The following is a 26,626-nucleotide window of genomic DNA, read 5'->3' on the forward strand; positions in this document are numbered from 1 at the left end:
CAAATTATAGCTGGAGGTAGCTGGTTATTTCCTGTTTAAGGTGGTTCGGGTGAGCTTGTAGTTTCTATGTACTGAGAACACTGGATTTGAAAGAGGAAGCCAGTAGCTTGCTTTTACTAATTTTTTATAGGACTAGCAGGTGGCACCAACTATACTATTCTAAGAGCAGGCTAGGCTGGGCGTAGTGACCCATACCTATAATCCTAGTGCTTTGGGAGCCAAGGCAGAAGGATCACTTGACTCTAGGAGTTGGAGGCTGCAGTGAGCTGTGGTCGTGCGACTGCTCTCCAGCCTGGGCAACAGAGCAAGACCCTGACTCTAAAAACCAAACAAACAAACAAAAGGGCAGGCTGATCATACCTGAAAAATGTGATTGGTACCAAGAAACAGAGCTGTAAACCCTGTACCGAATCCATAAACCAGGAACCCAGACTAGCCACCTTAACCCTTACATAGATCTGGGACAGCTGTGGAAATAAACCAGGACCAACCAAGCAAGACAAGCAAAGGCTGTGTATTCTCAGCAAGGGTGTTGGCTGCCACCACTTGCATTTGGGCAGAGACTCAAAGGCAGGCAAAGGAGTGGGAAAGCGTCACAGTGGATAAAAGGGGAGGCTGCAGGTGTGTCCTGAGTGGAGACTGTTGATCTGGGGGATGCTGGAGGTGGCTGACTAGAAATGGGCCTCCCATGTGATTGGTTAGGGGGATGTATTTTACTTTCTCTGGTTGGTCCTAAGTTGGAAGTGCAGAGCAAAATTAGGGAAGCTGTCAGTTGCTAATCAAGTCCTGGCCGTCTGGGGCCAATCGTTACAGAAGTTACTGGTTATCTTCCTGGACTGTTACCAAAGGCGGGGATCTTGCTTCGTGCAAGTCTGATTTAGGGAAGGCTGGCTTCCTGGGTTTATTGTAGATGGGGTGGGGTTTCTTGGGCAGGGTGCTGCAGGTTGTGAGGCAGAGGTCTGTTTTTATTAAGGTCATGCCCTTGTCTCTTGGTTATTGTTGGAGCTTTTGGTTCTGCCATTAGTTTACTGTTGACCAAAAAACCCTCCTCACCTGGGGTCTCCCTCTGTGCCCTGTGTGGTGCCTTGAGATTCACAGGGCTTTTCCCGCCATCCATTCCCACCTGGCCTGCCTTTGGTGTTCTCCAGTCATCTGTAGGTGCCCAGCCCTGCTCTGGAAGCTTCCAGCAAAGTCTGTGTCAAGCAAGTTAAGGTCCAAGGTCTGACAGAAACTCTGAGGGAGAGAACATTAGTAATTTACATGGCTAGTGATTTCTGCTTTTTTTTTTTTTTTTTTTTTTTAATGTTAGTCCCCTTTTCTGAGGAAACCAGGGCAGAAGCAGTTGGTCTTGGGAAATTTTAATTTCCTTATAACTGGCATTTTTCTTAATATTCAAGCATTATAATCAGTAAAGCCAAAAATATCCTCTGAATATTTGTTCCAAAATCCTGAACCAAAAGAGATGGCCCTTTTGGGGGTGGCCTCAGGGAGTACTGGGCTTTCCAGAACCTTCTGGAACCTTCTGGAAGCCCGAGGAGGAGCAGGATAGAGGTCTCTGGCCCACTGTGGGCTCCACCTCAGCCATGAAAGCAGATATTCAGTATGGCTGACAGAATTGAGATAGGCAAACCATACTCCCCAGGGGCAGCTGGTTTTCTATGGAATTAACCTCTATTAAATATTTCTATTTCTAGGTCTGTGGTCAGGGATCATCATCTGTACAGTCTTTCAAGCTGTGTGTTTTCTAGGCTTTATTATTCAGCTAAATTGGAAAAAAGCCTGTCAGCAGGTAACTATGTTCATTCTGTCCCGGTAAAGGTTCCTCTCCTAGAAAAACAGGATCTGATCTGGCTCTCCCTTTTTTCTTTTGGAAAGTTCTTTTCTCATTTTCTTTATTCTTATCTCATGAATACTATTGTTCTTGTTGTTTTAACTAGACAGTTCAGATGTGAAGGGCCAGATGACCCTGGCTTTATCCATTCCCAGAAAAACAGGGGACTCCTTTCTTCCTTGTCTCCCATGCCAGGCTGTCACTCTTGTGCAGGAAAATCCAATTTCAGGACAAGAATTAGAACTGGAGAGAAAGGTGGGATGCATCAGAGTCATCCTGATGGTGTTTTTATGGTCTCCAAATGTTTTGTTAAGATACTTGTGTGCATCCTTCCCTTCAACTTTCTGGGGTCAGTGTGAGGTCTAGAAATAGGTGGGAGAAAAATGAGATGAGTCGAGGTACAGTGGCTTATGCCTGTAGTCCCAGCTATTCAGGAGGCTGAGGCGGGAGGATCGCTTGAGCCCAAGAGTTCGAGGCTGCAGTGAGCTGTGATCACTGCACTTCAGCCTGAGTGATGGAGCGAGAACCTGTCTCTACAAATAAAAATTTTTTAAAAAGAAGAAAGAGATAAAGTAAAAAGAGAGAGTTCTAAATGATCTTGGTCCCTCTCTTGTCCCTGTCTCCCTCACCCTGTACTGTTCCCATCCCACCTTCCCTCTCATGGACCCATTTCAACCTTTTCTGTTTCCTTTTTCTTAAGAGACAGGCTCTCACTCTGTCACCCAGGCTGGACTATAGTGGCAGGATCACATCTCACTGGAGTCTCAACCTCCTGGGCTCAAGTAATCCTCCTGTCTCAGCCTCCCAAGTAGTTGGGAATACAGACATGCGCCACCATGCCTGGCTGGTTTTTTTTTGTTGTTGTTTTTTTGTTTTTAATTTTTTAATTGAGATGGGATCTTGCTGTGTTGCGCAGGCTGGCCTTGAATTCCTGGGCTCAAGCAATCCTCCCTTCTCAGCCCCCCAAAGTGCTGGAATTACAGATGTGAGCACTGAGCCTGGCCCCATTTCAATCTTTATGAAAGATGACCTGTGAATGAGAGGAACTTCAGCTATACATGCCAATTAAGGAAAATGGCTTGGCTCTTCCTGTACTAGGTGGTCAAGTAAAATACCGTATTAACACTATCGTGAAGCCTGACAGACTGACTAAGTTTCATTTTCCAGGCTCAGGTACACGCCAATTTGAAAGTAAACAACGTGCCTCGGAGTGGGAATTCTGCTCTCCCTCAGGATCCGCTTCACCCAGGTATGATATGACTCCCTCAGCCCTTAGACAAGCCTGTCTAGGTAGGACTGGAGGGGCTGTTAGTGAGACACAGCTAGATTTGCTGCTATGAGCTCTCATTTAAATAGGGCAATAATGTTTCAGAAACACATGATAAACACCCAATTCAAGGTAAACTGACTTCAAGTTTATTTGCTTTAATTCCACACATTAGTATAACGCTATAGATGACTGAAAGGTCCCCAGTTCCTCCCCTAATTTCTGCAAGCACTTTGCAGGCATTTCTAACACTTGGAGATACTGTGCTTCTACCATAGCTTGGAAACTGACATTTGTTTGTTTGAATGTGGTCCCTGCTGTTCATCAGGCAGACACTTGTGGGCTTTAAACAGGTCGTTGCTCGGACCTTTGCTTGATGCACATCGTGCAAATGTGGTTATGGTTTTCTTCAGTCAGTTGAGTAATCCCCCTGATTCCTGGCCGCTTAGGCAGTTAGCCACCCACTCACAGTAATCCTTGCTCCTTTATAATTTAAACACTTTGACTTCATAGAACGACTGATACGCAGTCAGTGGTCAGTTGTGTTGTTTCTGCCAATTTTCATTCATGTTGTCTAGGCTCCTGTGCTGTGTGTCTGGTTATCTTTGATTTTAATTTATTTTTAAATTAATTTTTTAAAATTAAAGAAAAACTTTTTTTTTAAATAGAGAGAGGGTCTTGCCCTGTTGCCCAGGCTGGTGTGCAGTGGTACGATGGTAGCTCACTGCAGCCTCTACATCTTGGGCTCAAGCGATCCTCCTGCCTTGGCCTCCCAAAGCAGTGGGATTACAGGCGTGAGCCACCACACCTGGCCTGGTTATCTTTAATTATGTTCCAGACTTTATATTTGAAAATTGTTCATAGAAGTAACTTGAGCCTGAAAGAATGTTGTCTATTTATCTTCAGAGAGGATTTTCTTTTGCTTCTGTTGGACACTGAGGGTGACCAGCAGTCTAGGGCAATCTTGGAAATGGAGGTATCTGGAGCACCCAGCCGACCTGAAGGTGTGCTGCAGCCAGTGTGAGGCTTGGTTTACTTCTTCTGGTTCATGCTTTTTTTTTTTTTTTTTTTTTTTAAGGAGTCTCACCCTATCACCCAGGCTGGAGTGCAATGGCGCGATCTCAGCTCACTGCAACCTCTGCCTCCCGGGTTCAAGCAATTCTCCTGCCTCAGCTTCCTGAGTAGCTGGGATTATAGGCGCCCGCCACCATACCTGACTAATTTTTGTATTTTTAGTGGATATGGGGTTTCACCACGTTGGTCAGGCTGGTCTCGAATTCCTGACCGCAAGTGATCCGCCCTCCTCGGCCCCCCAAAGTGCTGGGATTACAGGCATGAGCTACCACACCTGGACTGGTTCATCCTTAAGTCTTGGATGCAGCCCTTTGGGGTTCTAACCTCAAGTACAGAGAGGTTTGCCAGGGCCTGATTCTTGGTAGGTACCCAAGTCCCCAAAGCCCTGCTCAGCGTTTCAGTCATGTGATCTGGATGTAGATCTCTCTGACCTGCATCTTCTCATCTCTCTGATCTGAATGAACTCTCTGATCTGAATGAACTCTCTGATGTGAAGCAGCCCCAGAGGCTGGGCAGCCCCTCTGGGTTTCCTTCATCCCCTGGATCTTGCCCTGGTGACTCTTTATTACATCGTTTGCATTCTGATGCCTTCAAGATGATATTTAATTTGTTTTATTGAGGTTCTATAATGATCTTCAGGGAAGGGTTGGTGGATGTTTTCTACCATCTTGCCAATTTCCCTGATTTGTAAAATCTGCATAACAATAGCATTTATCCCTGTTGTTTTTGAGTCTCACTCTGTCACCCAGGCTGGAGTGCAGTGGCTCATTCTCACTGCAGCCTCTACCTCCCAGGTTTAAGTGATTCTCCTGCCTCAGCCTCCTGAGTAGCTGGAATTACAGGCGTGTGCAGTGGTGCGCCACCACCCCCTGCTAATGTTTGTATTTTTAGCAGAGACGGGGTTTCACCATGTTGGCCAGACTTTTCTTGAACTCCTGACCTCAAGTGATCTGCCTGGCTCGGCCTCCCAAAGTACTGGGATTACAGGCGTGAGCCACCACACCCGGCCTAACAATGGCACTTACTTTTATACTACTGCTGTTGGGGTTGAGAAGCACCCAGAACTGCCTGACCAGGGAAAGCATTTTGCTAAGTGTGAGCTGGTATGATTCTGTTCAGAATGATTTTCTTTTTCTCCCTCCCTCCCTCCCTTTTTCTCTCTTTCTCTCTTTCTCTTTCACCCAGGCTGAAGTGCAGTGGTACGCTCAAGGTTCACTGCAGCCTTGACCTCCTGGGCTCAAGTGATCTGCCTGTCTCAGCCTCCCAAAGTGCTGGGATTAGAGGCATGAACCACTGCACCCGGCCCAAAATGATTTTCTTTCAGAACTCTGAGGATATTGCTATATTCCTAACATTCATCCACTTATGCTCATTAGGAAGTGGGGTGGCCAAGCTTATTCTCGTGCCATTATGTAATCTGCCTTCATTTTTCTCTTTGGAAGCTTTTAGGATATTTTCTTATTATTATTCCTTTTTTTTTTTTTTTTTGAGGTAGGGTCTTGTTCTGTCACCCAGGCTGGAGTGCAGTGGTGCAATTATAGCTCACTGCAGTCTCAAACTCCTAGGCTCAGACAGTCCTCCCATTTTAGCCTCCTGAGTAGCTGGGATTACAGGTGCACGCCACTATGCTCAGCTAACTCTTTAATATTTTTGTAGAGACCAGGTCTTGCTTTGCAGCCCAGGTTGGTCTTGAACTTCTGGATTCAAGCAATCCTCCTGCTTTAGCCTCTCAAAGTGTTGGGATTACAGGTGTGAACCACCATGCCTGGCCTATTACTCTTACTGTTCTGAAGTGTCTTGAGACTAAGTCTAGGTGTGAGTCATTATCTGCTTGAAACTGTTGGGGTGAAGGAGAAGCTTTCCCCTTGTCCTCCAATGGTTCACTGAAAATTCAACTTATAATAAGGCCGATGAATAAGAGAAAAGGCATACAAATGTATTTAACCATGCACAAGGGAAGAATCACCGTCGTTACCCAACATCCCAGTGAGGCCCAACACTCATATAACCAACTTTCAGAGGGGAGAGAGGAGATAGGGCATTTGGTGCTTCTGTTGAGGGATAGTAAATGAGTACTAGGGAAAATGATTGGATATTTTGCAGAATGAATGGATTGGGGGCAGGGTGGACAGACTGGTTCCCTTTGGAAGTTGAATGAACCTCAGAGACTGGCATTATTTTGTAAAAGGTTTGGCAATTGTTCTTCTTGGTGGGTTTGTCTGGCTTTTATGTAGATGGGGAAAAGTCTCTTTCAATGCCTGTTGATCTCTAAAGAGTTTTTAATTTAAAATACTCATTATACCAGGGAGCCATATCTTGGGGTGAAATTCTCTGCACTCCTTCGATACTTAGTAGGCCCTTTGATGTGAATGGTCACATCTTTCTCCCATTCTGTGAATAGCCTTGTATTCTTTCTTCCTTCCTTTTTTTTTTTTGTTTTTTTTTTTTGTTTTTTTTGACACTGGGTCTCTCTCTGTCACTCAGGCTGGACGGCAGTAGCACAATCATAGCTCACTGCACCTCGATATCCTGGGCTCAAGTGATCCTCCCACCTCAGTTTCCCAAGTAGTTGGGACTATAGGCATGCGCCATCAGGCCCAGCAAAGTTTTTGTTTGTAGAGATGAGGTATCACTATGTTGCCCAGGCTGGTCTTGAACTCCCGGGCTCAAGGGATTCTCCCACCTCAGCCTCCCAAAGTGTTGGAATTACAGGCGTAAGCCATCACACCCAGACATGAATTATTTCTTAGGTTGTTTCTCCTTGTGTTTTGTTCTGAAATGCTTATTAGATGGGTGTTGGCTCCTTGAAAATTTCCCCTGTGAATCTTTTTTTTTTTTTTTTCTTGGAGACGGAGTTTTGCTCTTGTTGCCCAGGCTAGAGTGCAATGGCACCATCTTGGCTCACCCAAACCTCTGCCTCCTGGGTTCAGGTGATACTCCTGCCTCACTGCCTCAGCCTCCTGAGTAGCTGGGATTACAAGCATGTGCCACCATGTCCGGCTAATTTTGTATTTTTAGTAGAGATGGGGTTTCTCCATATTGGTCAGGCTGGTCTCTAACTCCCAACCTCAGGTGATCTGCCTGCCTCAGCCTCCCAAACTGCTGGGATTACAGGCATGAGACACCGCGCCCAGCTTCCCTGTGAATTTTAATGGAGAGGGCTACCTTATTTCTCTAGCTCCTGGGAGAGTGCTCCAAGCCATCACTGGTAGGATCATCGGTGTTCGTGAAGCAGTGAGTGGAGAGGCACTCTGGGATAGGATTTCTTTTATTTATTCACTGTAGCAATAGCGTCCTGAATTAACTTTCTCTCTGCTATTAGCACATACTCCTTTTATACACAGCCCTTTATACAAATGAAAAAAAAAATCCCTTTTAAGCTGCTAAGTTCCTTTTTCCTCCCAGGGTGCCCTGAAAACCTTGAAGGAATTTTAACGAACGATGTTGGAAAGACAGGCGAGACTCAGTCGGATCAGCAGATGCGCCAAGAAGAACCTTTGCCGGAACATCCACAGGACAGCGCTAAGTTGTCCAGGAAACAGCTGGTGCTGCGGCGAGGGCTTCTGCTCCTGGGGGTCTTCTTAATCTTGCTGGTGGGGATTTTAGTGAGATTCTATGTCAGAATTCAGTGACGTGGCAGGAAAGAAAGTCAGGTCAAGTGATGCTTTTGAGCTTACACACAATTCACAGGCCCACCAGTGACAATTTACTTTGAGTTAATGTCATTCAGATGTGCCCATGGATTTTGAGGGTTGGGAATGCAAAGATTCATTTTTCTATAAAAAGAAAAAGCAACTAAGGTTAAAAGCTATATTGTGGCCCAAGACACTGTCTGAAAGATGACATGAATAGTAATTCACCACTATCCGAACCAAGCAAGGATCAGTGTGCTGACTGCATTGGCCAATGGCTTTGATACTTCTGTTATTTTTTTAGACAGAAACCCATAAACTAAGTGCTTAAGAATTCATACTGCTTGAATTATGTAAAATGTATTTTACAATATATCTTTCCTTGGGCCTTAGATTACTATTCACTGGGCAAATGGTATTTGTTTTTGTTTTAATTTTTTTTTAATAGACGGAAGTCTTGCTCTGTCATGCAGGCTGGAGTGCGGTGGTGCGATCATAGCTCACTGCAGCCTCGAACTCTTGGGCTTCAAGCAATCCTCCTGTGTCAGCCACCAGAGTAGCTGAGACTACAGGGGTATGCCACCATGCCCAGCTGGCATTTGTTAGTCTTCATTTGAGGTCTAGATCTAGGCACTGTGGGCACTGAAAAACAGTTGGGAAATCTTTGGAGCTGTGGAAATCCAAACAAGGACTGATAATTCCTGGTAGGGGTGTGTGCGTGACCTACTGCAGCCTCAACCTCCTGGGCTCAAGTGATCCTTCCACCTCAGCCTCCCGAGTAGCTGAGACCACAGGCGTGTGCCACCACGCCTAGCTAATTTTTTATATTGGGGTCTACCCTTTGTTTCCCAGGCTGGTCTTGAATTCCTGGGATCAAGCAATCCTTCCACTTTGCCCTCCCAAAGTGCTGGGATTATAGGCATGAGCCACCACGCCTGGCCAGAGGACAAAATTTTAATAAAGGTCTTAGCTTAAGTAGCAATCCTACTTCATTAAGCCTTCCTGGGGTGCGGTACACACTGTTAATTCAGCAAGCCTCAGTACATACTAAGTATGCTCAGTGCTGTGAAAGTGGATTACACCAAATTAAGTCATTCTTATCACACCCAATCAAAAGTCAAGAAGCCAGGGATAAAAGCACCTCAGGCACATAAACATTAATCTAGTAATGTAATTCTCTGGACATCCAGCTGGTGAAACTGCCTGCTGTAAGCTGAGACCAGCTTTATCCATAACTGCTGAGATAACTTGCTGAAGCTCTAGGAATAATTTTGCCTGCCCAGTTGCTCACCAGTTGTAGCTTGCCAACTCCCAGGACCCTTCCTGGTGCCAATAAACTTTCTCAAAGAGCAATACTGACATTTCTTTGGATAAAACCTCCAGCCTTCTCTGTGTTGTTCCGACATACCGAGGACCAACTGGTCTACATGGATGCCCTGAACATGCAATTCTTTCTTCTCAAATAAAACATTAAATAGAGATTTGCCTCTACATTGCTGACTTAGTGCTAGGATGGCTATAATGCTCTCAGCATCGCCTTTTCCTGAAATAACAAAATCAGAAAAGTTACCTACTTTGAGTAAAAAACACCCAACTGCTGATTTTGGTTGGGGCCACCTTAAGGTATCTCTACCCTCAGTGCCTTGTTCTTGGGGCCACGAGGCCCATTCTCCAGGAAGGCAGATAAAGGTTTGCACTGTGGCCCTCGGTGTTGGGCCTGGGGGCAGGGGGCAGACACCGCAGAGGCCCCTCCCCAGCTCCTCGTCAGGAACCCTCGAACCCTGTCTCCATTCCCCTCGCACAGGACCCCCTGCCCTTCCCCTTGCCGGGTAGGGCAGGGACCCCCTGGGGATGAGAGGAGGTTCTTTCAACCACCAGCCACAAATAGCCGCTGGCCAGGAGGCCACCCCGGGCCGCCAGGAGCAGGGAGGCTGGGGTCCCTGCGAGACAGGACCCCTCCTCTCCCGGAAACACCTGAACCCACAGCATGCCCAGGCCAGGAGAAGCTGCCAGAAAGCGCCAGACCCGTGCTCCGCGGGAGGATGGAATCACTAGCTCCGTCCTGTCTGCCCACCCTCTAGGGATTTTGTTCTTCCAACCTGACCTACAAACTCTCCTGATAAAAACCCGTGTCATCCAAAAGCACACGAGGGGTCCTCCCCCACAGGGACCCCTTCCCCGAGCTCCCTTCGTCAGCGCCCAAGGGCCCTTCCGGTCCCCTCCCCCAGGGTTCTGCGGGCGGCGACCATTCCCCTGGGCGTCTGGAGCGGGTCCGGGGCGGGGAGGGGCGGGGCTGGGTGGGACCGGGCCGCCCCTTGCCCCCCTCCGCCCTCCCACTGCGCTGCGGTCCCGCGCCCGCGCCGCCGCTAGCCGCTCCCAGCCTCAGCATGGAGGCCCTTGCGGCCGCCGACGCCCGGGTCCCCGCCGAGCTCCCCGCCGCTGCCAAGGACCGGCCCCCATAGCGGCCCCGGGCCTTCGGATGGCGTGATCGCTTGTGGGGCCTGCGGGGCGCGCTGCCCCCGGACCTGCGGCGGGAGGTGGCTGAGCTGGCGGCGCTCGCGGGCCCAGTGGTGAGTGCGGCGGCCTCACGCCCAGCCCGACGCCTCCGGAGCAGCCGCCGCGCGGGGGTGGGCGCGGGCTTCCAGGAGGGAGGGCGGCTGTGAACGCGCCTTGCTTTCCGCGCCTCCGCAGTTTCTTGCGCAGTTGATGATCTTTCTCATCAGCCCTCGTCAGCTCCATCTTCTGTGGACAACTCGGCAAGGTCGAGCTGGACGCTGTCACGCTCGCCGTCACGGTGGGTGCCTGATTTCGCCCGTGTAGGAGCCGACGGGCGGCCAAGGCTTAGGATTTGAGCGGTGTCCTCGGGCGCTGTGGCTCACGACTGTAATCCCAGCGCTTTGGGAGGCCCAGGTGGGAGGATCGCTTGAGCTCAGGAGTTCGAGACCAGCCTGGGCAGCATAGCAAGACCCCGTCTCTACTAAAAATACAAAAATCTACTAAAAATACAAAAATTATCCCGGCGTGCTGGCACCGCCTGTGGTCCCAGCTACTCGGGAGACTGAAGCAGGAGGATCGCTTAAGCCCAGCAGATCGAGGCTGCAGTGAGCTGAGACCGCACCACTGCACTCCAGCTTTGGCAACAGAGCAAGACCCTGTCTCAAAAACAAACACACAGGGCGGGGCGCGGGGGCTAACGCCTGTAATCCTAGCCAGCACTTTGGGAGGCCGAGGTGGGCGGATCACCTGAGGTCAGGAGTTCGAGACCAGCCTGGCCAACATGGAAAAACCCCATCTCTACTAAAAATACAAAAATTAGCCAGTTGTGGTGGCACGCGCCTGTAATCCCAGCTACTTGGGAGGCTGAGGCACGAGAACCGCTTGAACCCAGGGGCCTGAGGTTGCAGTGAGCCGGAATTGTGCCACTGCACTCCCGCCTGGGTAACAGGAGACTCCGTCTCAAAAAAAAAAAAAAAAAAAGGAAAGAAAAAAAATCAATTTGAATTGTATCATGTCTTATGCATCTTCCTTTACAGGTCTGGGACTGACCTGTGGCTTACCATTACTAATTAGATTTGGAAGGATCTCGTGTCAATACTTAGAAAAGTGTAAAACTGAAATAACTGCACTTTTTTCTATTATGAAATTAAATCAGGAGATTTTTAGGTAATTTAGGTTGTTTGCCATTAATTGGATTACACAGTGCATTCAGCTCCCACCCTTTTACCCTTGTGGAAAAGCCTCTCCCATGGATTGAAATCACACCTCCTGGGACGTCTCTTCCCTGGCTTTTGTTAGTGATGTGGAAAGTTGTTTCTTCCTGCATTTCATCCAGGCTTTCAGAGAAAGTGGAAAACACTTCTGCTGGTGATGGCAGGCGGCTTTCCCTAGTCTCAGAAAATGTCCCCTCTTTCCCTGTGAGATGGGTACACACCCTAAGAACACGGAGGGCCACCGGAGCTTCTCATTCAGCTACATGGGAGAGAAGACCTTGCCAGGTGGAATTAGTCACACATTTTATTTACAGGCCTGTTATTTGGTGAATGTATTGGATTAAGGGACATTTTTGTTTCCTTTGAAAGTTTAGACTGGGGCTCTAGGAAGAGGCACGAAGGCAGAGGAGATTTGTATACATGGCTGCTCCAGTGTCCCCACCGGGAAAGACAAGCTTGGCCTCTACCTTAACAGGGGATGATCTAAGACTGGCAGGGAAATTTCCTGCTGTGTCCCCGCAGGGCCCAGGATTGGGGTCTACCTTTTCTGATCACTGCTTGCCAACCATCACTGCCCCCAGGGTGCTCCCCGGGCTCACTTCTGGGCCGTCAGTCACTCCTCCCTGTGGATGACATCTAATGGCCAGTCAGCCGCCTCGTTCAAGAGGACCTCAGCACCTGAGTGTCCACTCTTCTCCTCTCCCCGCCTCTGCTGTCATCCCTGGGGCTGTGGGCTCGACCCTGTGGCCCACAGTCACAGCTTTCATTTTTGAAAGGGATCAAGACCATGTAATTGGCCAAAAATGTCCACACAGGTACAATGACCAGATAGCCACCTACTGTTAACCTAGGATTGGGAAACTGGGAACCTCACCTGGAGACGTCGGGGTCTTGTTTTAAGAGCAGAAGGATGTGCCCGGTGTTGACCAAGTCGGCCCAGCAGAGAAAGCGGCACAGCATAAGGATGAGGACCCCTCTCTGAAGTATGATCCCCACGCGCTTGAGGTTCTTGCCTCCAAAGGACTTGAGAAAACAAATGCACTGCTAACAGCATATGCCGGGCAGGCCCAGGCTGGGGGCCCGCGCCACAAGCAACCCCCTCCCAGGGGTGCGTGCCGGCGGCCGCTCAGGCAGCCCCATTTCCCACCATCTGCTCCTGCTCTCCCCACCAACAGCTGACAGCATTGGGGGAGCTTCTGAGCCAGGGACAACCTGGCCCCTGTGGCATTTTACACGTGTCCTGGGACAATGTGTCCCTGCTCCCAGGAGCTGGGACTGTTAACATGGAGGGTAGAGGCAGCAGAAACTGAAGCTTAAAAGAGAGTTTTCCACATGGGGGGAGACAGATGCCGCAGGAGAACGTGTGCCATGGCAGAAGGTGAACTTGTGGGGGACTCAGGGCCAGGGATACCAGGGGAGGGTGCAGTGGAAGAAAAGCACACACTGTAGGCTGAGAAGGGCAGCTAGCAGGGCAGCAAGAACTTCGGGGCGCGGGAGGTCATGGAGGCCAAGGCAGTGCTCTAGAAAGCAGGGATGGCCAGTGGATTAAGGACGGCCAAGCGCTCACCTGAGGATTTTGTCACAGGAGGCCGGGAAGAGGCCAGGCCCAGTGGGCTGGGCAGGAATGAACAAGGCATCAATGGGGGCTGAGTCGGGAGTGCAGGCCAGGCCCGAGTGCAAAGAACACCTTCAAGAAGCTTGGCTTGAAGGAGGCCAGCAGGGAAGGCGGGGTGGTGGTAAGGGAGGGCGATTTTAGGGTATGGGACACCAGACTGGGAGGAGCAAAGGACAAAATGCCCTTGAGCAGGTGGCCCCAGAGGACAGCACTAGTCAAGCTGACTCTGCTGGTTTTTTGTTGTTTTTTTTTCTGAGACGAAGTCTTGCTCTATCGCCCAGGCTGGAGTACAGTGGCGAGATCTCGGCTCACTGCAACCTCCGCCCCCCGGATTCAAGTGATTCTCCCACCTCGGCCTCCTGAGTAGCTGGGATAACAGGCGCCCACCACCGTGCCTGGCTAATTTTTGTATTTTTAGTAGAGACGGGGTTTCACCATGTTGGCCAAAATTGTCTTGACAACTTAGCTGAAATACCACCGCCCTTGGCCAAAGGTGGAAGAGCACAGAGCCCCTTATCAGGAACCGGCTACAGAAATTCCTGTGGTTAGGCACGGCACGGTGGCTCACGCCTGTAATCCCAGCACTTTGGGAGGCTGAGGCGGGCAGATCATCTGAAGTCAGGAGTTTGAGGCTAACCTGACCAACATGGCGAAACCCCGTCTCTACTAAAAACACAAAAATTAGCCAGGCGTGGTGGTAGGTGCCTGTAATCTCAACTACTCAGGAGGCTGAGGCAGGAGAATCTCTTGAAACCGGGAGGCGGAGGCTGCAGTGAAATCTTCTAGGAAGATGATAGACTCATTTTTAAGATAACTGTGAAAACAAAATTTTTTACCTTTGGAAAAATGTTCATCGTATAAAAGGACTAACAAAAGTATGTGTGTGTGTGTGTGTTTAATAAAGGAACATTCTATTTATTTTCCATCTTGTTCCACGAAGAATTTGAACTAGTTTACACAAATACTTCCTTAAAAGAAGGATAAATAAATAGCTGTTAGAATTGGTTCAAAGAAACATGGGTGGAAAAGCTGGGAGCCGGGGGTTAGTTGGCACGGGATAGGCTGGAAACTGTGCTGAGGTTTTATGGAAGCCTTGATTCAGTGGAAGGGCAGGCCTGGGTACTGAGCCTCAGCCACATTCCCCTTGACCTTCAGAAGGCAAACACCATGACATGGAGCGTGGTGTTCTGGGCAGCTTGCCGCCGGAGACAGAGTAGCAATTTTTGTTCTATCCTTTATAAAGTTGTGCGTTGTAAGCGAGAGGTCTAACGTCAGAGCTCAGTTTGATAAAAGCTTGTGACAGCGGAAGCTGCGGGGCCCAAGGCCATGGTCCTGCTTACATGGGTACACTGAGCCCCGGGGGAGAGTAACACATTTCTCATTTCTTTGTGTTGGGAATATTCAATATTTTCTTTTCTTTTATTTCTTTCTCTTTTTTTTGTTTTGAGACAGAAACTTGCCCTGTCACCCAGGCTGGAGCGCAGTGGCGCAATCACAGCTCACTGCAGCCTCAAACCCCTGGGCTCAAGTGATCCTCCCGCCTCAGCCTTCTAAGTAGCTAGAACCACAGTTGTGTGCCACCATGTCCAGCAAAAAAATTTTTTTTTTTTTTGAGACAGAGTCTCGCTCTGTTACCCAGGCTGGAGTGCAGTGACTCACTGCAACCTCCATCTCCCGGGTTCAAACGATTCTCCTGCCTCAGCCTCCTGAGTAGCTGGGACTACAGGCGTGTGCCACCACACCCAGCTAATTTTTGTATTTTTAGTAGAGATAGGGTTTCACTGTATTGGCCAGGCTGGTCTCGAAATCCTGACCTCAGGTGATCCACCTGCCTCGGCCTCCCAGAGTGCTGGGATTACAGGCATAAGCCACCACACCCGGCCAATGTCCAGCTAATTTTTAAAATTTTTGTAGAGATGGGGTCTGGTCATGTTGCCCAGGCTTCAGTATCCTTCCAGCTATTTGAAGCTATCTGTGATTGTTTCCTGAAGTCATCCCACAGTGTGGTGGAACACAGGAGCCTATTCCTTCTGTCTAACTGTAACTTTGTATCCTTTAACACATCTCTCCCTATCCCCCTCATCCCCCTACCCTCCTATGTGACTTTTTTTTTTTTTTTTTTTTTTTTTTTTGAGACAGAGTCTTGCTCTGTTGCCCAGGCTACAGTGCAGGGGCACAGTCTCAGCTCACTGCAACCTCTGCCTCCCAGGTTCAAACAATTCTTGTGCCTCAGCTTCCTGAGTAGCTGGGACTACAGGTGCATACCACCACTCCTGGCTAATTTTTGTATTTTTACTAGAGATGGGGTTTTGCCATGTTGACCGGGCTGCTCTTGATCTCCTGGCCTCAAGTGATCTGCCCACCTCGGCCTCCCAAAGTGCTGGGATTACAGGCATGAGCCACCATGCCCAGCTCTGTGTGACTTTTTAAAACACAAAACTTTTCATAAATTGGCATGCTTTACCTTTCTGTTTTCCTGGCAGTCCGAGGGTTTTGGGAGCTTTAGTCATGCCCCTCTCCCCTGGCTGATTCAGTGTCGCTGTGTGGGTATATCCTCATTGTGCCACAGCCCTCCTGGGGCATGGTTAGATGGAGACCCTGGTCTCATGGGGTCCCGCTGGGCAGTATGTGTATGGCCTGTCAGTTATGTGGTGGGGCTGGAGTTTGTGTTCACCAGGCCAGAGTCGTGGTCAGTGAAGAAGCTAACTCACCTGGGGCTGCCATCGCCAGTAACCGTGAGACCCAGGACGCAAACGAGGGTCTTTCAGCCCCTTGCCCTGCATGCCTCTCGCACCCTACCTGCGGGCTACTCTATGTGCCCTTGGTTGTCAGGGACTGGGTGAGGTCTGGTCAAGGGGGTGACACAACTAGTCCTGTTCCTCACTGGAGGACTAAAGCTGGGGATCTGGAGCCAGACTTCCCAGACTCAGGTCACCATCTGAGTAACTTGGGCAAGGGACATACACTTTGTGTAACTCAGGTTACCCAAAACAAAAAATGAGATGAGTGGTCCTAGCACCATGTACATGAGGGGCTTAGGGCAGTGCCTGGCACATAGTATGTGCTCAATAAAAGTTTGCTGTTATTATTACTAAATGCACATCCTACTGGCAGATCGGGGCATCACCTTTTGATATTAACCACAACTTTATTTATTTTTTATTTTTTTGAGACAGGGTCTCACTCTGTCACCCAGGCTAGAGTACAAGGGTATGATCTTGGCTTACTGCAACCTCCACCTCCTGGGTTCAAGCGATTCTCCTGCCGCAGCCTCCCAAGTAACTGGGATTACAGGCGCCCGCCACTATGCCTGGCTAATTTTTGTATTTTTAGTAGAGATGGGGTTTCACCATGTTGGTCAGGCTGGTCTCGAACTCCTGGCTGCAAGTGATCTACCTGCCTTGGCCTCCCAAAGTGCTGGGATTACAGGCATGAGCCACCACACCTGGCCCACAATTTAACCTTAAATATAGAAATTATAACGTGCTAAACTGTTTTAAGAAAAACTAGGTTTCATATTTCCCCAGTTGACACAAGGTGGTTATCGTCCTTTAGTTAGAAGGTACATTTTTGTTCAATAATCAATAAGGATAGATGTAGACACCCATTTGATCTAAAATCAATAATCAATAATCAATAAGGATAGATGTAGACACCCGTTTGATCTGTGAGTTGCCCTTTAGAGACAAGCTTGTTGAGGTTCCTCCATGAAGAGGGAGCTGTCTGATGTGGCCCTGAACTGGTGTCGTCCCCTGAAGTTCTGCCACACCAGGTCTGTGGTTCTCTTGCAGGTGGTGAACGTTACTGGGATTGGAGTTGGCACTGGCTTAGCCCCAGCTTATGACACCCTCATGTCTCAGGTGAGGACCATCCTCCCCCACATACCGTTTTTTGACAGTTACCTTTCATAATAGAGACTTTCTAGGACCATCCACCCTATGGGTTTTGTTGTATTTTATTTGTCAAATACAGATGGTCCCCGACTTAGATTTTTCAGCTTTGTGATGGTACAACAGTGACACGCGTTCAGTAGCTGCACTTCAAGCCCCATACAACCATTCTGCTTTCCACTTTCAGTACCGTCCAGTAGATTCCATGAGACAGTCAACACTGTACCACAAATAGGCTTTATCTAAGATTATTTTACTCAGCTGTAGGCTAATGTAAGCACTCTGAGCACATTTAAAGTGGGCCAGGCTAAACTGTGATGTTTGGTAGGTTAGATGCATTCAATGCATTTTCAACTCAAGATATTTCTAATTTACAGTTGTGAGGTAGCTAGGTAGCCCATTTTAAGTCATAGAGCATCTTTTTAAAAAAAATTATTTTTATCTTTGGAGGTGAGGTCTCCCTGTGTTGCCCAGGCTGGGCTTGAACTCCTGGGCTCAAGAGATCCTTCTGCCTCAGCCTCCCATGTAGCTGGGACTACACGGCTGCTAATGACTGGAAATACAACCAGGGTCAGCCAGGTGCAGTGGCTCACACCTGTAACCCCAGCACTTTGGGATGCCAAGGCAGGCAGATCACCCGAGGTCAGCAGTTCGAGACCAGCCTGGCCAACATGATGAAACCCCATCTCCGCTAAAAATACAAAAATTAGCCAGGCTCAGTGGTGGGCGCCTGTAATCCCAGCTACTCAGGAGGCCGAGGTGGGAGAATCACTTGAATCCGGGAGGCAGAGGTTGCAGTGAGCTGAGATCTCACCACTGCACTCCAGCCTGGGCGACAGAGCAAGACTTCGTCTCAGAAAAAAAAAACAAAAAAAACCCAGCAGAGTCAGCTTGACTAGTGCTGTCCTCTGGGGCCACCTGCTCAAGGGCATTTTGTCCTTTGCTCCTCCCAGTCTGGTGTCCCATACCCTAAAATCGCCCTCCCTTACCACCACCCCGCCTTCCCTGCTGGCCTCCTTCAAGCCAAGCTTCTTGAAGGTGTTCTTTGCACTCGGGCCTGGCCTGCACTCCCGACTCAGCCCCCATTGATGCCTTGTTCATTCCTGCCCAGCCCACTGGGCCTGGCCTCTTCCCGGCCTCCTGTGACAAAATCCTCAGGTGAGCGCTTGGCCGTCCTTAATCCACTGGCCATCCCTGCTTTCTAGAGCACTGCCTTGGCCTCCATGACCTCCCGCGCCCCGAAGTTCTTGCCGCCCTGCTAGCTGCCCTTCTCAGCCTACAGTGTGTGCTTTTCTTCCACTGCACCCTCCCCTGGTATCCCTGGCCCTGAGTCCCCCACAAGTTCACCTTCTGCCATGGCACACGTTCTCCTGCGGCATCTGTCTCCCCCCATGTGGAAAACTCTCTTTTAAGCTTCAGTTTCTGCTGCCTCTACCCTCCATGTTAACAGTCCCAGCTCCTGGGAGCAGGGACGCATTGTCCCAGGACATGTGTAAAATGCCACAGGGGCCGGCTAGCTTACTGGTTGTCCCTGGCTCAGAAGCTCCCCCAATGCTGTCAGCTGTTGGTGGGGAGGGCGGGAGCAGATGACGGGAAACAGGTCTGCCTGGGCAGCGGGCAGGCGCCCCTGGAAGGGGTTGCTTGTGGTGCAGGCCCCCAGCCTGGGCCTGCCCGGCATATGCTGTTAGCAGCGCATTTGTTTTCTCAAGTCCTTTGGAGGCAAGAACCTCAAGCGCGTGGGGATCATACTTCAGAGAGGGATCCTCATCCTTATGCTGTGCTGCTTTCCCTGCTGGGCCGACTTGGTCAACGCCGAGAGCATCCTCCTGCTCTTAAAACAAGACCCTAAGTCTCCAGGTGAGGTCCCCCGTTTCTCAATCCTAGGTTAAGAGTAAGTGGCTATCTGGTCATTGTACCTGTGTGGAGGTTTTCGGCCAATCACATGGTCTTGATCCCTTTCAAAAATGAAAGCTGGCCGGGCGCGGTGGCTCACGCCTGTAATCCCAGCACTTTGGGAGGCCGAGGCAGGTGGATCATCTGAGATCAGGAGTTCGAGACCAGCCTGGCCGACATGGTGAAACCCCGTCTCTACTAAAAATACAAAAAAGTTAGCCAGGCGTGGTGGTAGGTGCCTGTAATCCCAGCTACTCGGGAGGCTGAGGCAGGAGAGTTGCTTGAACCCGGGAGGCGGAGGTTGCAGTGAGCCAAGATCGTGCCATTGCACTCCAGCCTGGGTGACAAGAGCAAAACTCTGTCTCAAACAACAACAACAACAAAACAACAACAACAAAAAATGAAAGCTGTGACTATGGGCCACAGGGTCTGGGGGCTGCAGGGACCACCTGACCCAGGGTGACAAGATACAGGACCAGGGTGTTGTGTGCCTGGCCTGTCTCCCGTTCACCGAGTCCCTCCATTTTGCTGTCTGGCAAATGCACAGAATATTTTTCCCCTGAAGTAGAATAGCAGTGTAATCGCCTTCACGTATGACTTTAGAGTTGGGTTTTTTCTTTAACCTATAATTCCAGTGTATTCTCTGGTATTGTCCTTGGGGTGCGTGGTCCTTTCTAGAAGACTGTCTCACTCACTGTTAGGTGACCCTGACACTTTCAAATGGTTTCTGAATTTTGCCCAAGTTTTAGTTCATTTTGCTGTGTTCACTCCACCTTTCATGCTAGGAATGAGCTGAAAAATGGGACGTGGTCAGACTTCCCCTTAGAGAGCAGACATTTAGTAGACTTAATGTCATGTTTGTGTAGGTTGAAGAAAAACACTTAAAGTTGTTATTAAGTTTCTCTCATTTTTAGGCTGGGTGTGGTGGCTCATGTCTGTAATCTCAGCACTTTGGGAGGCCAAGGCAGGAGGATTACTTGAGCCCAGGAGTTTGAGGTTACAGCCAGCTATGATGGTGCCATTCTACTCCAGTCTGGGCATCAGAGTGAGACCCTGTCTCCAAAAAGTAAATAATTTTTAATTTTTAGAAAATACTCTGTGGGTTCAATTTGAAGACAATATGACCAGCAACTGTTTTAATATTAACTGAAGGCTATTTTGTTTGTTTCAGGATAGCCCAAATTTATGTGCTGATTTTCATTCCTGCCCTTCCTTTTTTTTTTTTTTTTTTTTTTTTTGAGACGGAGTCTGGCTCTGTTGCCCAGGCTGGAGTGCAGTTGCGCGATGTCGGCTCACTGCAAGCTCCGCCTCCCGGGTTCACGCCATTTTCCTGCCTCAGCCTCCCGAATAGCTGGGGCTACAGGCACCTGCCACCGCGCCCGGCTAATTTTTTTGTATTTTTAGTAGAGACGGGGTTTCACTGTGTTAGCCAGCATGGTCTCGATCTCCTGACCTCGTGATCCGCCCACCTCGGCCTCCCAAAGTGCTGGGATTACAGGCGTGAGCCACCGCGCCCGGCCTCATTCCTGCCCTTCCTGTAAGTTTCAAGGCTGTTGTGTCTCACGACATGAAGCAGCTCACATGTGTCGCCCTGCGCATGCCCCTTCCCTCCCCCGCTCTTGTTTGTTTCTCCATCTTGGTGGAGTTCATGCCAAAAGCCCGACATGTATTTCTTGGCCCTGTTGTCCCTCCCTTGCTGACTCTCAGGACATGTACCACTCTGATGTCCAGTAGCTTAAATTAAAGACAAAGATTGGGCCGGGCATAGTGGCTCACACCTGTAATCCCAGCACTTTGGGATGCTGAGGCGGGTGGATCATGAGGTCAGGAGATCGAGACCATCCTGGCTAACACGATGAAACCTTGTCGCTACTAATAATACAAAAAATCAGCCGGGTGTGGTGGCGGGCACCTGTAGTCCCAGCTACTTGGGAGGCTGAGGCAGAATGGCGTGAACCTGGGAGGCGGAGCGTGCAGTGAGCCCAGATCGCGCCACTGCACTACACCTGGGCCACTGAGCAAGACTCCGTCTCAAAAAAAAAAAAAAAAAAAAAAGAGACAAAGATTGATGAGGGGAAGACATTTCCTTCCTGATTCCTTGTTCTATGGTTACTTCTGATTGCAAATCAACCAGACTGTTTCTGGATCATCCAGGATTTGGGGAGTGCTGCATTCCAGCACCCTCGGAGCTGTTCGAAATGTCAAGATGGTGGCTTCTGCCTCAGCCAGTTGGAATCTGCCTGCGTCAGTTCTTCAGGGAGTACATCTTTTATCCACTCTGGAAAATTCCAAATAGTGCCCTAGCATTGTCTCACGTGAGTGAGGTTCTCTGAGATCACACATCAAGGGGGAGTGTCTTATTTAAGATTAAAAACCGGAACTAAACTAAACCGTTGGAATTTATATTAATGAGAAGTGTTTGTTTTTCTTTTTAAACTTACAGGCAGCATTCTTGTTCCAGCTGCAGAAAAGATATTTACAAAGTCAGGTACAGATTCTTTTTATAATTTTTACTCCATAATCCTGGAAATGTCTAGTAAATATTCGTAGGGAATGTTCTATAAAAGTAATTTACATTTTTTCCCCCTGTAATTCTACCCTAGAATTTTTTGCCTGAGAGACTGAGGCCTTGTAGGTGAATTTTGTCTAGCCCAAGAGAGACGGCTGTATCAATCCATCCCATTCCCCTTTCAATCACCACCACCCACTTCTCTCTGCAGCCCCTGCCCCGACCCCTCCCCTCTCTTGGGGCTGGTGCCAGCTTTGCATCTGGCCTGGGACCTGGCTCCTGTGCTTCTGCTTTAGAGAGGAGGTCCCGGGGTCCCTACAGCCACTAGGGAGCAGCGAAGGAGTCTGAGGGCAAGATTTGGGTGGACAGTGGAGTGAAGCAGAGCTCTGCCTCCCCAGGTCCCTTCTCGCCCATCTGAGGCCGCAGCCTTCTTGCCTTGCCCAGCTTTGGTAACAGTCAGCTCTCTGTTTCAATGCAGGGACGAAAGAGAGGTTTTACTGAAAGAAAATGTTTGAATAGACAGCATAAACAAAAGAAATGAGTGACTGGTGCCTACAACAATAGGGTGAACATGTTCTGCACACCTGCTATGAAGCAGGCATTGCTGGGTGTCTTGTATGCAAGAACTTTAGCAACTTGGCCCAGATATCTTCCAAGCCGCCTCTCCTTCACTTCATGCCAGGGCCCATTTGCCCTTCAGGAGGTTTTTTCTCTCTGCTGCTGTTATTCAGAAGCAGTTGCAAGCTTCCAGTTGGGATAGCCAGATGCTGCACCAACGGAGGAGACTAATCTGGTCATCTCAGCTCCTGACCATTCCAGTCCTGAGTAACTTTGCCATCATTTAAACTGTTCCCTGTTTCACTGTGAGTGTTCACTTGACAGGCTAGCTAATCAGCTTTTGAAAATGTGAATGTTTTCCTATTTGTTTGGGGGTTTTAGGGCGTCATCATGCCTTAAGTTATTACCAGGATTGCAGCTAATGTCATCAACGTGGTCATAAATGTCCTCTTGCTCTATGCCCTGGACCTCAGAGTGGTGTAAGTCACGACCCCTGCATTCAACAGATACTGAATGTCTGCTGTGTGCTGTCTCCTGTCCCTGGGACTGGGGATAGCGAGAGTGAAATCGTCTGGTAGAGGGAATATGGACAGGTGGACAGGAAATAGAGTTGGGTGTTCAGGTGGTCTGTGTGCCAGGTGAGAACTGGGTGCCACAGGACCCCACAGGAGGAGCAGCTGGCTCAGGCTGTTGGAAGGAAGGTCAGTGGGTTAGTGGGTGGAGAGACAGGGATGGTGCCTGGGAAGAAGCGATGTGTAAGCTGATTGCGTGTTGAGGCGGAGTTCGCCTACAGAAGGGAGTTGCTGTGGTCTATGAAGGCTGAAAGGGGCCACCCAGCAAAGACAGAGTAGGGCAGACACCTTAGGAATTCTCCTAGCATCTTGGACTTGTAAGAAACTGAGCCCAATTGCATCCTTATGAAGCTTGAGGAGATGAGGGTCCCAGAAAGAAAGCACTATCAATTCGCCTGTCCCTCACTGGGGACACTTCTGTGCATGGAGCCAGAGCCAGGCTCCTCAGTGTGGCTAGAAAATCTTTAAAGGCTGGCTGAGGATGGAACATAAGAACACATCAGTGAAACACACCTTCTGTCAGAAAGCTGAACGAGGCGCTGGCCCGGGAAGCTGGAGTCCCACAGGGAAGTGTGAGCACCAGTTGGTTGACCCATGTCCAGAAACAGGAGGCCTGGGCCACCCAGGTTCTCCTGGGAGGTGGACCTCAGAAACCGTCTCTTAGAGGTTTCCCCAACAGATGTACACAGGGAAGCTTGGGGATAGTGGGGAAAAGGAGAAGAAAATTTAGGAATGGTTTAACAAAGGGTAAAATGGAGGGTTGGGTAGGGGAGTGGAATGGAAAAATAGACAGGAAGACGGAGTCCCTGGCTCTGTATGCCAGAGCGGGGCATGGTTCTATTTGTTGTGATAAAATATGACCTATGGAAGACGCTCCAAGGTTATTTTCCAATACAAAGATGTTGAGCATCTTTTCATATATTTGTTGACCATTTATATATCATCTTTGGAGAAATGCCTCTTCAAGTCTGTTGCCCTCCCTTTTTTAAAATCAGGTTACTTCTTTTTTTGTTGTTGAGTATAGGAATTTTTGTTGTTGTTGTTGTTGTTGTTGTTTTGAGATGGAGTCTTACTCTGTTGCCCAGCCTGGAGTGCAGTGGTGCAATCTCGGTTTACTGCAACCTCCGCCTCCCAGGTTCAAGCGATTCTCCTGCCTTAGCCTCCCGAGTAGCTGGGATCACAGGTGTCTGCTACCATGCCTGGCTAATTTTTTGTATTTTTAGTAGAGACAGAGCTTCACCATGTTGGCCAGGCTGGTCTCGAACTCCTGACCTCAGGTGATTCACCCACCTCGGCCTCCCAAAGTGCTGGGATTACAGGCGTGAGCCACTGCACCTGGCCATAGAAATGTTTTATGTATTCTGGACATTATGATATCCAGATATCCTTATATGATTTGCAAATATTTTCTCCCATTCCGTGGGTTGCCCTTTTACTCTGCAGATTGTGTCCTTTGATGCATACAAGTTTTATCTATGTTTACTTTTGTTGCTGGTGAGCACTATGTATTTTAAATACATAGTGTATTTTAAAATATCCACATTGCTATATATACATCAGTTTTGCTTTTAATTATAATGTGCATCTATCATATTTTATTCCTCTAGTTCCATGTTGTCTCCCACACCCCTCAACTAACGTCTGCCACAGGGAATATTCTATATGTTTTTTTATAGAGGTCTACAAAAATCCCTCTGCCATTTATACCCAGGAGTAGAATGTGTGGGTGAAAGGGCATCTACTGAGTCTTGCCAGCTTAGTGCCGCCCATCTCAATCCATTTGGCATCTTTATATTTTGCTGGAGAACTGAGGTTGCGCCTTGTCTCTGGCCATTTGCAGGGTACAGGTATGTGAAACAGAATTGTTGGTGCCAGAGACTGTTGAAAAACAAATGCCTGTTTTCTTTCCTGTTCCCTAGGTTGGACGAGGGAGTGCTTCCAGGAGTGCGGCTCCTACATCCACCTGGTTATTCCCAGTATGTTCATGGTGTGCACTGAGCAGTGGACCTTTGAGATCGGAAACTTCCTTGCAGGTTTGTCAGCAGTCCATCCGAAAGCTGTCCTCAGCCCGGCCAGTCACATCTCCAGAGATTCCCAGGAAGCTCCAGCTTTGCTTCTTTGTCCTGCCTCATTTCATCAGGCTCTTGTGGCGGTTTCCAATATAGGTTTAAGCCCTCATGCCATTGTTAGCAGACTCAGGTTGGGTGGGGTTTTGGCTCTACTGCAGTACCCTTCATTTTGTAAGTGAGGAAAGGGAAGCTGCCGGTCAGAGGTTTGTCAGAGGTCACCAACTGAAAGAACAAAAGCCCCACCCCAGGCCTCATGAACTAGCTTGTGCCTCAGCTGACTTTTGCCAGACATCAAGCCAAATTGTTTTTTAATTTTAATTTTAATTAATTTATTTTTTTGAGACAGAGACTTGCTCTGTCACCCAGGCTGGAGTACAGTGGCGTGATCTTGGCTCACTGTAACCTCTGCCTCCCTGGTTCAAGCGACTGGCTCAGCCTCCCAAGTAGCTGAGACTACAGGCGTGCACTACCACGCCTGGCTAATTTTCGTATTTTTGGTAGAGATGGGGTTTCACAGTGTTGGCCAGGAACTCCTGACCTCGAGTGATCCACCTGCCTTGGCCTCCCAAGGTGCTGGGATTACAGGCATAAGCCACCATGCCCAGCCCAAGCCAAATTTCTAAGAGTCGTATGTACGCAGGGTGACTGATTCAGCCCTGTTTTAGCCATGGCCTATGTTTCTGTTGGAACTGTAATAATTTTTGCCATAGATATTTACCTTAGCCATCTTGTTATCAGTAAAGTAACAGTCGATGCAGAGGGTGACAGTGACGACGTTGCCATTTCCACGGACACTTGCACACATCAACAGTCCCATCAGCTATCTGTAGAGTTCTGCAGCCTTCTGCCTCCCCTCCCACCATGTGACCCCATGTCTCTCTAGGGAGTGACTTGCAACTCTAACAGCCTCACCTTTTTCTGCTTTTTGGGGGTGGGGGTAGGGTCTCAGTCTGTCACCCAAGCTGGAGTGCAGTGGTGCAATCACAGCTCACTACAGCCTCGACCTCCTGGGCTCAAGTGATCCTCTGGCCTCAGCTTCCTGAGTAGCTGGGACTACAGGAGTGTGCCACCACACCCAGCTAATTTTTTTTTTTTGTAAAGATGGGGGTCTCACTATGTTGCCCAGGCTGGTCTCAAACTCCTGGGCTCAGGTGATCCTGACACCTCAGCCTCCCAATGTACTAGGATTACAGGTGTGAGCCACTGCACCTGGCCATTCTTTTTTCTACTTGGAACCTGATGTTTTGTTCCCTGGTGGAGGAGGGATTTGTAGAATGAGCCTGTGTTCATCTGAGCTGCCTGAGATCATGGTCATGGCAACTGCTCGGGGAAGGATGTCTGGGCTTCTCAGCACACGCGGTGAATTCTGCCACCAGGTTATGCTTCTTGGGGGCATTCTTGGGTTCTCTTAAAATAAGTTCTAGTTTCATAAGGAAAATGTTCACATACTTTTTGAAATGTGTTCTGTGTGTGCTGACGTTTCAGGACTGATTGACATGACGGAGCTTGGCGCTCAGGGCATCATCTGTGAGCTGGCGTCAGTGGCCTACATGGTAAGAACTCGGGTGAGACTCAGGCCGAGACCTGGCACCTTCTCTGCTTAAACCTGCTGCGCCACTGTCCTTGCATTCGCTCAGCAGATGTGCACCATGGGAAGGGAGGAACCAGGCAGCACAAGTGAGAGAGGACAGTGCAGTGTGGACAGCATGGACGGGGGCCAGACACACGGAGCTGAGTCCTGGCCATGTCATTCCCCAACTGTGTGACCTGGGCTTGTTACTTAACCTTTCCAAACTTTAGTTTCCTCATATACAAAATGGAGGGGGAAAAAACCTACTTTGCAGGTGAAGATTGAATGAGAATGCATGCATATGCAACACTCACCACGACACCTGGCACATATGTTCACCTGACGTGGAGTTGATGTGGTGCGAGGATGCAGTGGGGTGTGAGATGGGGTCAGCTCTTGCCCTCTGTGGCTCGTGGCCCCATAGGGAGACAGAGAT

At 49.1% G+C, this 26,626-nt stretch overlaps 2 protein-coding genes across 4 annotated transcripts in view; both read left to right on the forward strand.

Annotated features, from left to right (window-relative positions):
* The window catches only part of SLC47A1 (solute carrier family 47 member 1), a 43,931-nt gene extending 34,646 nt beyond the window's left edge, over nt 1-9,285 (forward strand). Inside the window, 3 exon segments of one of the 3 annotated variants that reach the window (NM_001131190.2) lie at nt 1,695-1,789; nt 2,999-3,080; nt 7,578-9,282. In NM_001131190.2, the coding sequence (NP_001124662.1) occupies nt 1,695-1,789; nt 2,999-3,080; nt 7,578-7,804 (404 nt within the window). In that variant the 3' untranslated portion in view covers nt 7,805-9,282. 3 annotated transcript variants of the gene reach the window in all.
* A 7,551-nt stretch (nt 9,286-16,836) lies between these two features.
* LOC100445723 (multidrug and toxin extrusion protein 1-like) overlaps nt 16,837-26,626 on the forward strand; it is a 61,193-nt gene continuing 51,403 nt past the window's right edge. Inside the window, 4 exon segments of the mRNA XM_063719048.1 lie at nt 16,837-16,989; nt 18,729-18,876; nt 24,456-24,584; nt 26,106-26,173. Of these exon segments, the coding sequence (XP_063575118.1) occupies nt 16,837-16,989; nt 18,729-18,876; nt 24,456-24,584; nt 26,106-26,173 (498 nt within the window).

The sequence above is a fragment of the Pongo abelii genome, chromosome 19, assembly GCF_028885655.2.
Source record: "Pongo abelii isolate AG06213 chromosome 19, NHGRI_mPonAbe1-v2.0_pri, whole genome shotgun sequence".
NCBI classification, from domain to species: domain Eukaryota; kingdom Metazoa; phylum Chordata; class Mammalia; order Primates; family Hominidae; genus Pongo; species Pongo abelii.